Genomic DNA, 14,817 nt, shown 5'->3' on the forward strand with positions numbered 1-14,817 from the left:
GGTGCTGGCAGGTGGGACTAGATTGGGTTGGGATATCTGGGTCAGCACGGACGGGGTTGGGGCCGAAGGGTCTGTTTCCGTGCTGTATATCTCTGAGACCCGATATATCTTTTGTGCGCGACAAGCGAAACTGTGACAATGTCACAGGATGGGAAATTTAATTAAAAAGGGATTGTAACATTCACAAGTGGGGGGGGGTAATGATCGGACGATGGATGTATAATGTAGCATAGAGTCCTGCCCTTGATATGCCTTTCCCAAAATGCAGCACCTCGCATTTCTCCAAATTAAACTCCCATCTGCCACCCCTTGGCCCATCTGGTCCAGATCCTAACATGGAAGAGCAGGAGGCTGCCATTCAGCCCTTCGAACCTGCTGTGCTGTTCATCACGATCATGGCTGATTGCTCAGTCCAATAGCTTAATCTTGCTCCTCCACATAACCTCTGACACCATTCACCCCTATATCTAGGTGCCTCTTGAATACATTCAATGTTTTGGCATCAACTACTTCCTGTAATGAATCCCACAGGCTCACCACTCTTTGGGTGAAGAAATGCCTCATCTCCATCTTAAATAGTCTACCTGAATCCTTAGACTGTGACCCTGGTTCTGGACACACCCACCATTGTAAACATCCTCCCTACATCTATTCTGTCTCGTCCTGTTAGAATTGCACAAGTCTCTAGGAGATTCCCCCCGCCCCAACCCCCTTGTCGGAAACTATCCTAACCTAGTCAAATTTCTCCTCATACGTCAGTCCCAGCATTCCCGGGAATCAGCCTGGGAAACCTTCGCTGCAATCCCTCAAGAACGTCCTTTCTCAGAAAAGGAGACCACAACTGCACACAACATTCCAAGGCCCTGTATAGTTGCAACAACACATTCCTGCTCCTTTACTCGAAACCTCTCATCGTGACGAGTCGAGAGCCCGACAGAGCAAACCAATAAACCTCAACGCATCGTCCTTGAGGTGTCTGTGGGAAAGACAGGAATTTGAAGAAACACAAGATAAAGTTTTCCCGGTTTGCAGTAGATAGGTCAGTGAGGATTTTGGACCTTTCCTTCATTCTCTCATGGGGTGTGGACATTGCTACCCCGTCCCTAGTTGCCCCCCCCCCCCCCCCCCCTTGAGAAGGTGAGGGTGAGCGGCCATCTTGACCCACTGCAGTCCATGTGCTGTGGGTAGACCCACAATGCCCCTGAGGGAGTGAATTCCGGGATTCTGACCCACTGAAGGGAACGGCGATATGTTTCCGAGTGGGGATGGGGAGTGTCTCGGAGGGGAACTTGCAGGGAGGGGGAGGGAGGTGGTGTTACAATGTACCTGCTGCCCCCTTGTCCTTCTGGATGGGAGTGGGGCCGTGGGTTTGGGGGAAGGTGCTGCCTGAGGGTCTTTGGTGGCCCAGTGGCTCAGTGGTTAGCACTGCTGCCTGACGGTGCCAGGGACCCGGGTTCGATCCCAGCCTCGGGGGGTGACTGTCCGTGTGGGAGTTTGCACATTCTCCCCGGGTCTGTGTGGGTTTCCTCCGGGTGCTCCGGTTTCCTCCCACAGTCCAAAGGTGTGTAGGTCAGGGTGGATTGGCCGTGCTAAATTGTCCCACAGTGTTCAGGGATGTGTAGGTTAGGGTGGATTGGCCGTGCTAAATTGTCCCATAGTGTTCAGGGATGTGCAGGTTAGGGTGGATTGGCCGTGCTAAATTGTCCCACAGTGTTCAGGGATGTGTAGGTTAGGGTGGATTGGCCGTGCTAAATTGTCCCACAGTGTTCAGGGATGTGCAGGTTAGGGTGGATTGGCCGTGCTAAATTGTCCCACAGTGTTCAGGGATGTGTAGGTTAGGGTGGATTGGCCGTGCTAAATTGTCCCACAGTGTTCAGGGATGTGCAGGTTAGGGTGGATTGGCCGTGCTAAATTGTCCCATAGTGTTCAGGGATGTGTAGGTTCGGGTGGATTGGCCGTGCTAAATTGTCCCATAGTGTTCAGGGATGTGTAGGTTAGGGTGGATTGGCCGTGCTAAATTGTCCCACAGTGTTCAGGGATGTGTAGGTTAGGGTGGATTGGCCGTGCTAAATTGTCCCACAGTGTTCAGGGATGTGTAGGTTAGGGTGGATTGGCCGTGCTAAATTGTCCCACAGTGTTCAGGGATGTGTAGGTTAGGGTGGATTGGCCGTGCTAAATTGTCCCAGAGTGTTCAGGGATGTGTAGGTTAGGGTGGATTGGCCGTGCTAAATTGTCCCACAGTGTTCAGGGATGTGTAGGTTAGGGTGGATTGGCCGTGCTAAATTGTCCCACAGTGTTCAGGGATGTGTAGGTTAGGGTGGATTGGCCGTGCTAAATTATCCCATAGTGTTCAGGGATGTGCAGGTTAGGGGGGATTGGCCGTGCTAAATTGTCTCATAGTGTTCAGGGATGTGTAGTTTAGGGTGGAATGAGAGCTGAATGGCATCCTGTTCCTGTGGGACAGGCTGGGGAAAGGAGGGGGGGGGCTGAATGGAGTTGAGTCGAGTGTGGTGCTGGAAGAGCACAGCCGGGTCAGGCAGCCTCTGAGGGAGCAGGCGAGTTGGCCTTTCGGGGATGTGTAGGTTAGGGTCCTCATCCCGTGAACATCCCTGACGAGGGGCTTAGGCCCGAAACCTCGACCCTCCCGCCCCTCGGGCGCGGCCTGACCCCGGCTGTGCTGTTCCAGTGCCCCACTCTTTTGACAAAGAGGCCATCCCAAACCGAACGTTGGCCTCCTTCTGTGCTCCTGCCAGCCTGAAGGGTCGGCCGAGGTGTTGAACGTGGTTGGGGTGGGGTGGGTGGGGGTTACGTTGCGTGAAGGGAGCGAGGGGCAGGAAAGGTAATGCCAGGGTTGGGGGGAGTGTGTGGGGGGAGGGGGGTGGTGAGGTGGCGGTGAGGGGAAGGGGACGAGCGAGAGGGAACGGGCCTGCGAAGACTGGGCCCGTCTCCGTGAGCTGACTGACGGCAGTGTGAACTCTGCAGGTTCAGGCAAGACGACGCTGCTCAGCGTTCTCTCCGGAAGGCAGTCAGTGCAGGCGGGCACCGTCAAGATGAACGGGATGCCCCTCAGCAAGCGCCTACGTCGCAGCATCTGCTACGTCATGCAGCAGGACATCTTCTTCGCCAACCTGACGCTGAAGGACACTCTCATGGTGAGCGGGGAGGGGGGGGGCTGGCTTGCATCGGTGTGGGGGGTTGGAAGCAGGGCGCCCGGGGGACAGTCAGGACTGGCCTGGCGAGGAGGTTGGGGAGACAAGGGCCTCCATCTCCCGCAGGGTGTCGGAGATCGGGCTAACCCGGGACTAGGCCGCAGACGCAGCCTGCGCTCTTCCTGCGCGATGTGTCGGCCCTGGCGCCCACCGTTTTGGTGCGAAACATCAGGCAGGCACTGCGGTAGGTCGCACAGGGGGCCCGGGCTTTCTCGGTTGATGCAGGTCTCGATGCCGTCCCTGGGTGCAGAGATCGGCTCGTGCGGCGCGAGGACGCAGATGAAGCCTGGGCCTTTCCGGCTCGCTTTGTGCGGGCCTCTGCACCACAGTGGTGGCGAGATCAGGCAGAAGCAGGACTAGGCCGCAAACAAAGCCTGGGCTTTTCCTGCTCGGTTTGTGCAGGCCTCTGCACCACGCTGATGGTGAAATCAGGCCATCAAAGGACTAGGCCGCAACTGAAGCCTGGGTCTTTGCTGCTCAGTCACCAACAAGCGGGGGTGGAGGCAGGTATGAGAGGTCAGGCAAACACAGCACTGGGCCATAAATGAAGCCTGGGTTTTCCCTGCCCGGCATACGGGCCTGGGGAAGTTGCTGATCAGCCAAACTAGGCCGCAAAGGACAGCCGGGGTGAACTTGATCACACTCAATTTGTCAGCTAGGCCACAGTGTCACACTGGCTTATCTGCTCAGTTGGACGGTGGGCTGTGTCATGTTCAGCGGGTCGTGGGGTCAGTGGAAACAAGCCGTGAATCAGGCCCAGTCAACACAAGGTGTACGGAAGCCGTTTCTCTCTTTTCCTTGCAGTACCAGGCCCACCTCAAGCTGCCCAGTACCATGAAGCAGCACGAGAAGGAGAAGATAGTTACCAGTCTGGTGGAGGAGCTGGACATTACAAAATGCTACAACACGAGTGAGTGCTCCACTAAAGCAGGCAACGCTATTACAAGGATATTAGCAGTCAAACGTGGGCTCGAATCTGGGACCAGGGAAAGGAGGCAGAACCTGTTATTAACCCATTAACATAACCCCACACTGCTGTCCCCTGGATTATTAACCCAGTAACATAACCCCACACTGCTGTCCCCTGGATTATTAACCCAGTAACATAACCCCACACTGCTGTCCCCTGGGTTATTAACCCATTAACATAACCCCACACTGCTGTCCCCTGGATTATTAACCCAGTAACATAACCCCACACTGCTGTCCCCTGGATTATTAACCCAGTAACAGAACCCTACTCTGATGTCTCGTGGATTAATCCAATCACCTAAGTCCTGTAGCACTGGTGCTGCGTTATGGGATTTCTATTTAACCTCCTCTCCCCTGCAAATATCTCTCTGATTCCTCTCTCTCTGTAGTTATCGGAGACGATTTTAAACGTGGGCTCTCTGGAGGGGAACGTAAACGTGCCAACATTGCCTGTGAGCTTCTGTCTGACCCAGCTGTGATGCTGCTTGATGTGAGTGTGTCCCAGGATTGCATTCCCCCCTCCCCAGCATCCTCCCCTTTCCCCCCCATTCCCCTTCTCCCCGCGGTCCCCTTCTGTTCCTGCCTCTTCCCTCCCCTTCCCTCATTCCCCTCCTGTTTTCGCCCTCTGTCCCCTCACTGCCCCGCCCTCTCACTCTTTCTCTGCTCTCACTCCCTCACTCCTCCTCTCTCCTTCGCTCTTTTCTCTCCTTCCTCGCTCTCCTCTGCTCCCTCACTGAGGGAAAGGTCGGGACATTTCAAGTTTCTGACCTTTGTCCTTCAATGTTGCAATAACGTGGTTTTTCTTGTTTTGCAATCTACGATATATTTGACAGTTCCTGCATTGACGCAAGTCCAGGCCAGGCACCTCACTTGCAGGAACACAGAAAGCAGAGATGGCTGGAGAAACTCAGCAGGTCTGGCAATGTCTCTGAAAGAAAGCAAAGTTAATGTTTCAGGTCTGTTCCATCGGAACACGCTGTTTGAGCAAATCAAAGAGTTACAGGACTTTTATTTCAACTTGCTTAACAGGACGTGTAAGAATTATTCAATTAATGACTTATTACCTTGGCTTTGTCTGTAACCCCAATGTGCAGAGTATTGAGTCCAGGAGTTGGGAGGTCACGTTGCGGCTGTACAGGACATTGGTTAGGCCACTGTTGGAATATTGCGTGCAATTCTGGTCTCCTTCCGATCGGAAAGATGTTGTGAAACTTGAAAGGGCTCAGAAAAGATTTACAAGGATGTTGCCAGGTTTGGAGGGTTTGAGCTACAGGGAGAGGGCTGAACAGGCTGGGACTGTTTTCCCTGGAGCGTCGGAGGCTGAGGGGTGACCTTATAGAGGTTTATAAAATCATGAGGGGCATGGATAGGGTAAATAGACAAAGTCTTTTCCCTGGGGTCGGGGGGAGTCCAGAACTAGAGGGGCATAGGTTTAGGGTGAGAGGGGAAAGATATAAAAGAGACCTAAGGGGCAACTTTTTCACCCAGAGGGTGGTACGTGTATGGAATGAGCTGCCAGAGGATGTGGTGGAGGCTGGTACAATGACAACATTTAAGAGGCATTTGGATGGGGATATGGATAGGAAGGGTTTGGAGGGATATGGGCCGGGTGCTGGCAGGTGGGACTAGATTGGGTTGGGATATCTGGGTCAGCACGGACAGGGTCGGACCGAAGGGTCTGTTTCCCTGCTGTACATCTCTGTGACTCTGTCTCAAGGATACATCCAAGCGGTGAACAGAGTTTGGGGCGGCCTGTTTGAGAATCGCTGAGTGCGTGAGACACCCTCTCGATGGTGTTCAGTTCCAGGAACACTGGGTCGTGTTGTTCGGCCTTGTTCCTCGGAGAAAACACGTTCCTTGTGCCTGGGGTCTGGGAGGGTTCATGTTTTGATCAGAGTCCCATGAGCAGCACCCTCCCCGTGTGTGTGAGGGCACAGCAGGATCCCACAGGAGAGAGTGGGGACTGCAGATGCTGGAGGTCAGAGTTGAGAGAGGGTGGTGCTGGGAAAGCGCAGTAGGCCAGGCAGCCTCCGAGGAGCAGGAGTTTCGGGCACTATCCCTCATCAGGGATGAGGCCAGGAGAGCTGGGTCCCACCCATCCTCTTGACCCCGCCTCCCGGCTTCAGGAAGCACCTGGTTCCTCCTGAGATCGGGTTCCCTCGGAGGGTACCCTCAATCCCTCTGGATCACTCTGAGGAGGTCTACCTCAGTCTGTGGTAACGGGGACCTCCATCAGATGGTGGGGTGCTCTCAGATCACCGCCCCTTCAACATCTGTCTTCCTCAATCACTCTTCCCTCCTCCCTTCCTTCGCTCACTCACTCCCTACCATTCTCTCCCACTTTCTCTCCTTCCATCATTCTCTCCCTCTCCCACACTCTCCCTATCCCCTCTCCCTCTCCCCTCTCCCTCTCCCACACTTTCCCTCTCCCCTCTCCCTCTCCCACACTCTCCCTCTCCCACACTCTCCCTCTCCCTTTCCATCTCCCACACTCTCCCTCTCCCTTTCCACCTCCCACACTCTCCATCTCTCTCTCCCACACTCTCCCTCTCCCTCTCCCACACTCTCCTTCTCCCTCTCTCACATTCTCCCTCTCCATCTCCCTCCCCCACATTCTCCCTCTCCCACACTCTCCATCTCCCTCTCCCACACTCTCCCACTCCCACACTCTTCCTCTCCCTCTCCCACACTCTCCCTCTCCATCTCCCTCCCCCACATTCTCCCTCTCCCTCTCTCTCACTCTCCCACACTCTCCCTCTCTCACACTCTCCCTCTCCCTCTCCCACACTCTCCCTCTCCATCTCCCTCCCCCACATTCTCCCTCTCCCTCTCTCTCACTCTCCCACACTCTCCCTCTCTCACACTCTCCCTCTCCCTCTCCCACACTCTCCCTCTCCCACACTCTCCCTCTCCCTCTCCCTCTCCCACACTCTCCCTCTCCCTCTCCCACACTCTCCCTCTCCCCCTCCCACACTCTCCCTCTCCCCCTCCCACACTCTCCCTCTCCCCTCTCCCTCTCCCACTCTCTTCCTCTCCCTCTCCCACACTCTCCCTCTCCCTCTCCCACACTCTCCCTCTCCCCTCCCACACTCTCCCTCTCCCCCTCCCACACTCTCCCTCTCCCCTCTCCCTCTCCCACACTCTCCCTCTCCCCTCTCCCTCTCCCACACTCTCCCTCTCCCACACTCTCCCTCTCCCCTCTCCCTCTCCCCTCTCCCCCTCCCACACTCTCCCCCCCCCCCCCCCCCCCCCCCCAGCCCTGGGAAGTGTGTGCTGACTCGGTGAGGTGTATTGTCTCTTGTTCAGGAGCCGACGTCGGGCCTAGACTCCAGTACGGCCTACAGCCTGTGCTGCACCCTCAGACGGTACGTGCTGAGACACTGCAAGACTGTGGTCTCCTCCATCCACCAGCCGTCCTCCCAGATCTACCACATGTTCGACAAGGTCCTGCTGATGAGCGACGGAGAGGTACACCCCCTGGGTCAGCCCGCAACTCACACTCACACACTCACACTCACTCACACTCACACACACACTCACACATATACACCCCCCGGGTCAGCCCGCAACTCACACTCACACACTCACACTCACACACACTCACACACACACTCACACATATACACCCCCCGGGTCAGCCCGCAACTCACACTCACACACACTCACACTCACTCACTCACACTCACACACACACTCACACACACTCACACTCACACACACTAACACTCACACATACACACCCCCTGGGTCAGCCCGCAACTCACACTCACACACTCACACTCACACACACTCACACACACACTCACACATATACACCCCCTGGGTCAGCCCGCAACTCACACTCACACACACTCACACTCACTCACACTCACACACTCACACTCTCACATATACACCACCCGGGTCAGCCCGCAACACACTCACACTCACACTCACACATATACACCCCCCGGGTCAGCCCGCAACTCACACTCACACACTCACACTCTCTCACACTCACACTCACACACACACTCACACACTCACACTCTCACACACACTCACACTCTCACACATATACACCCCCTGGGTCAGCCCGCAACTCACACTCACACACACTCACACTCACTCACACTCACACTCACACTCACACACACACTCACACACACACACTCACACTCTCACACATACACACCCTCTGGGTCAGCCCGCAACTCACACTCACACACTCTCACACTCACTCACACTCACACTCACACTCTCACACTCACACGTACACACCGCCCGGGTCAGCCCGCAACTCACTCTCACACTCACTCACACTCACTCACACTCACACATACACACCGCCCGGGTCAGCCCGCAACTCACACTCACTCACACTCACACTCACACACACTCACACTCACACACTCTCACACTCTCACACTCACACATACACACCGCCCGGGTCAGCCCGCAACTCACACTCACACACTCACACTCACTCACACTCACACATACACACCCCCTGGGTCAGCCCGCAACTCACACTCACACTCACTCACACTCACACATACACACCCCCTGGGTCAGCCCGCAACTCTCACTCACACTCACTCACACTCACTCACACTCACTCACACTCACACACACACACACACACTCACACACTCACACATATACACCGCCCGGGTCAGCACGCAACTCACACTCACACACTCTCACACTCACACACTCACACACTCACACATACACCCCCCCGGGTCAGCCCGCAACTCACACTCACACACTCACACTCACACTCACACATACACCCCCCCTGGGTCAGCCCGCAACTCACACTCTCTCACACACACACACACACACACACTCACACATACACACTCACACATATACACCCCTGGGTCAGCCCGCAACTCACACTCACACACTCACACTCACACATACACACTCACACATATACACCCCCTGGGTCAGCCCGCAACTCACACTCACACACACACACACACACACACTCACACTCACACACACACACATATACACCCCCTGGGTCAGCCCGCAACTGACACTCTCACACACTCACACTCACACTCACACACTCACACATATACACCCCCTGGGTCAGCCCGCAACTCACACTCACACACACACACACTCACACTCACACACTCACACATATGCACCCCCTGGGTCAGCCCGCAACTCACACTCACACACCCTCTCACACACACTCACACTCACACATACACACACCCTGGGTCAGCCCACAACTCACACTCTCACACTCACACACACACACACACTCACACTCACACACACATACACACACACACTCACACACTCTCACATACACACACACTCACACTCACGCATACACACACACTCACACATACACACACACTCACACATACACACACACTCACACTCACACATACACACACACTCACACTCTCACATATACACACACTCACACCCTCTCACATACACACTCTCATGCACTCACACAGTCACACACTCTCAATCACACACACTCATACCCACATATTCACACACACGCTCACATACACACACTCACACACCCTCACAAATGCTCACACACACACACACACTCACACGCACGCAGTCACTCACCGACACATACACTCACACACTCACACACACACACACCCACACACTCACATCCACACACATACTCACACACACACTCACACCCTCTCACATACACACTCTCATACACTCACACAGTCACACACTCTCTCTCACACACACTCATACCCACACATTCACACACACGCTCACATACACACACTCACACACACTCACACACTCACACAAATGCACACACACACACACTCACACCCACACACCCGCTCACATACACACTCACACACACTCACCCACTCACATACACACTCTCACACACAGTCACACACTCTCACTCACACACACTCACATACACACACACTCACGCACACACTCATACCCACATACTCACACACACGCTCACATACACACACTCACACACACACTCACACACATACACTAACACCCACACACACACTCTCACATACACGCTCACACACATTCACTCACCCACACACACACTCACTCACATTCACTCTCACATGCACACATGCACTCACTCACTCACCCACACACACACTCACACCCACACTCTCACTCCCACTCACTCACCCACACACACTCACACATACTCACTCACACACACACACTCACCATACACACACACGCTCACACACACTCTCACACGCTCACACACACACACTCACTTGCACACACACACACACTCACCCACACACACTCACCCACACACACTCAGACCCACTCACACTCACACACACTCACTTGCCCACACGCACACACTCACCCAAACACATACTCACACAATCTCATACACTCATTCACACACACACACACTCACTCACACACAGACTCACTCACACTCACACACGCTGACACACACACTCACTCACCCACCCATATACACACCCACACACATTCACACTCACACCCACATGCACACACACATGCTCACGCTCACACACATACTCACACACGCTCACTCACGCACACACTCACTCGCACACACTCACTCGCACACACACTCAGACCCACACTCAGACCCACACTCACACACACACCCTCACTCACCCACCCACACACTCACTCACCCACCCACTCAACCACACACATTCACACTCACACCCACATGCACACAGACATGCTCACGCTCACATACACACTCACCCTCACACACGCTAACACTCACACGCTCACTCACTCATATACTCTCACACACTCACACTCACACACTCACATTCACACACACTCACACCCACACTCTCACACACATACATTCACATACATGCGCACACACACGCACACACTCACATGCACATACACACCCCACTCACACACACTCACACTCACTCACACCCACACCCTCACTCACACACACTCACATACTCTCACACATACACATTCACACAGACGCTCACACACACGCGTACACACACACGCACGCACACACACTCACCCACACACACACATGCACACACACGCACACACACTCACTCACTCACACACACACTCACTCACTCACACACTCACACTCTCACCCTCACACACACATGCTCACACACACACTCACACACACAAACTCACACTCACACACAGTCTCACACTCACACCCACTCACACACACACTCACACACACTCACTCACCCACACAAACTCACTCACCCACACACACTCACACTCACACACACACACTCACACACACCCCCGTGCGCGCACACACACTCACACTCACACACTCACTCACCCACACACACTCGCGCACTCACACACTCACTCACACATACGCACACACTCACTCACTCACACACACTCACACACACACGCTCACACACTCACACATACGCTTACACACACGCTCACTCACCCATACACACTCACTCATACACAAACTCACACACACTCCCACACAAACACCTGCTCGCACACACATACTCATACACACATGCACACACACTCTCACACACACTAACACTCACTCACCCACATACACACTCACACCCACACAGGCTCACACACACACTCACATGCACACACACACTCACTCACCCACACACACTCACACACATAGCCTTACACATACACACACTCACACACACAAACTCACACTCACACATACACACACTCACACCCACACACGCTCACACACACACTCACGCGCTCACACACATTCACACACACACACTCAATCACACTCACTCGGACTCACACACACTCACTTGCAAACACACACACACTCAGACGCACACTCACTTGCACATACACACATTCACACACATACACACACACTCACACTCACACCTACATGCACACACACGCTCACGCTCACACATGCTCACACACACTCACCCACACACACTCACACACACACTAACTCACCCACACACACTCACACATATACACACACTCACACAAAGACACACACTCACACCCACACACTCACACTCACTCACCCACCCCCACACACACACGCTTACAGACACACTCACACACGCTGATACACACAAATACTCACACTCACACACACATTCACACTCACACACACACTGCTCACACACACACATGCTCACACACACTCGCGCTCACACACACACTCGCGCTCACACACTCACCCACACACACTCACTCGCATACACACTCACACGCACACACTCACTCACCCACTCGCACACTCTCACACACTCATTCACACACACGCACTCACTCACACACACAGACACGCTTACTTGCACACACACACTCACACACTCAACCACACTCACACACTCAAACACACACTGACCCACACACACTCAGAATCACACTCCGACATACTCGCGCACACACACTCACTCACACACTCACGCACACACACTCATGCACTCATGCTCACGCACACACTCACACAGACACACGCTCACACACACACGCTTACACAAACACACTCACTCACCCATACACACTCACACAGACACAAACACACACTCACCTACTCTCACACGCACACATGCTCACACTCACACACGCTCATACACATGCTCTCTCACACACACACACTAACACTCACTCACCCACACACACACTCACACCCACACACGCTCACACACACTCACTCACCCACCCAAACACACGCTCACACATATACTCACAAACACACACTCACTCATCCACCCACACTCACACACACACACACTCACACACATGCTTACGCTCACACACACATTCACTCACACATTCACTCAAACATTCACTCACACACACGCTCACGCGCTCACACACACACACACTCACACACTCACTCGCAAACACACACACTCACACACATACACACTCACACTCACACCCACACACTCACTCACCCACACACACTCACACCTACATGCACACACACACAGTCATGCTCACTCACACTCACACATGCTCACACACACTCACTCACCCACACACACTCACACGCTCACACACACACTCACACATACACACACACTCACTCACCCACACCCACTCACACCACACTAACACACACACTCTCACATACACACTCACACACACTCACTCATACACACGCCCTCACACACTCACTCACCCACATGCTCTCACACACACTCATACTCACTCACCCACCTATTCACACCCACACACACACACACTCACAGACACACGCTCTCACACACACACACTCACACTCACTCACCCACCCATTCACACCCACACACACGCGCTCACACACACACACACACACTCACTTGCACTCTCACACATACACTCACCCACATACACTCAGACTCACACACACACTCACTCGCATACACACACACACTCACTACCCACTGACACACTCTCACACACTCATTCACACACACGCACTCGCTCACACACTCACATACGCTCACCCACACACGCTCACTTGCACACACACACACACACACTCAAACACACACTAACCCACACACACACTCAGAATCACACTCCAACATACTCGCGCATACACACTCACACACACTCACTCAGACTCACTCACTCACACACTCACACACACGCACACTCACTCACACACACATACTCACACTCACACACTCACACGCTCACACTTACACACACTCACACACACACGCTTACACAAACACACTCACTCACCCACACACACACACTCACACCCAGACACTCACTCACACACACACTCACACTCACATGCACACACACGCTCACACACACACTCACACAGACACACTCACACACACTCTCACACTCACACATGCTCACACACACGCTCTCTCACCCCCACACACTCACACAGACTCACACACACTCACACCCACACACACACACGCTCACACACACTCACACACACTCACACACATGCACTCACACACACACTCACACGCTCGCACACGCGAACACCCACTCACATATTCATACACACATGCTCACACACACGCACTCACATACGCACTCACACACGCACTCACACACACGCAAAACACACGCGAACACCCACTCACACACACACACGCTCACACACACTCACGCACACACACGCACACACGCACACGCACAAGCACCCACTCACACACACTCACGCACACTCACGCACACACACACATACACACACACACACACACACTCACACACACACTCTCACACATGTTATATACAGAGTAAAGCTCACTCTACAGTGTCCTCCATCAAACACTCCCAGGGACAGGGACAGCATGGGGTTAGATACAGAGTAAAGCTCCCTCTACACTGTTCCCCCATCAAACCCTCCCAGGGACAGGGACAGCACGGGGTTAGGTACAGAGTAAAGCTCTCTCTACACTGTCCCCCATCAAACCCTCCCAGGGACAGGGACAGCACGGGGTTAGATACAGAGTAAAGCTCCCTCTACACTGTCCCCCATCAAACACTCCCAGGACAGGGACAGCACGGGGTTAGATACAGAGTAAAGCTCCCTCTACACTGTCCCCCATCAACACTCCCAGGACAGGGACAGCACGGGGTTAGATACAGAGTAAAGCTCTCTCTACACTGTCCCCCATCAAACACTCCCAGGGACAGGGACAGCACGGGGTTAGATACAGAGTAAAGCTTCCTCTAC

The 14,817-nt window shown here is 53.9% G+C and overlaps 1 protein-coding gene across 1 annotated transcript in view; it reads left to right on the forward strand.

The window, feature by feature from the left end:
* Positions 1-14,817, forward strand: part of LOC140468669 (uncharacterized) — a 44,286-nt gene that overhangs the window by 21,444 nt on the left and 8,025 nt on the right. The window contains exons 3-6 of the mRNA XM_072564746.1: positions 2,983-3,152; positions 4,014-4,119; positions 4,571-4,671; positions 7,488-7,649. Of these exons, the coding sequence (XP_072420847.1) occupies positions 2,983-3,152; positions 4,014-4,119; positions 4,571-4,671; positions 7,488-7,649 (539 nt within the window). The remainder of the gene's footprint in view (positions 1-2,982; positions 3,153-4,013; positions 4,120-4,570; positions 4,672-7,487; positions 7,650-14,817) is intronic.

The sequence above is a fragment of the Chiloscyllium punctatum genome, chromosome 47 (genome assembly GCF_047496795.1).
Source record: "Chiloscyllium punctatum isolate Juve2018m chromosome 47, sChiPun1.3, whole genome shotgun sequence".
NCBI classification, from domain to species: domain Eukaryota; kingdom Metazoa; phylum Chordata; class Chondrichthyes; order Orectolobiformes; family Hemiscylliidae; genus Chiloscyllium; species Chiloscyllium punctatum.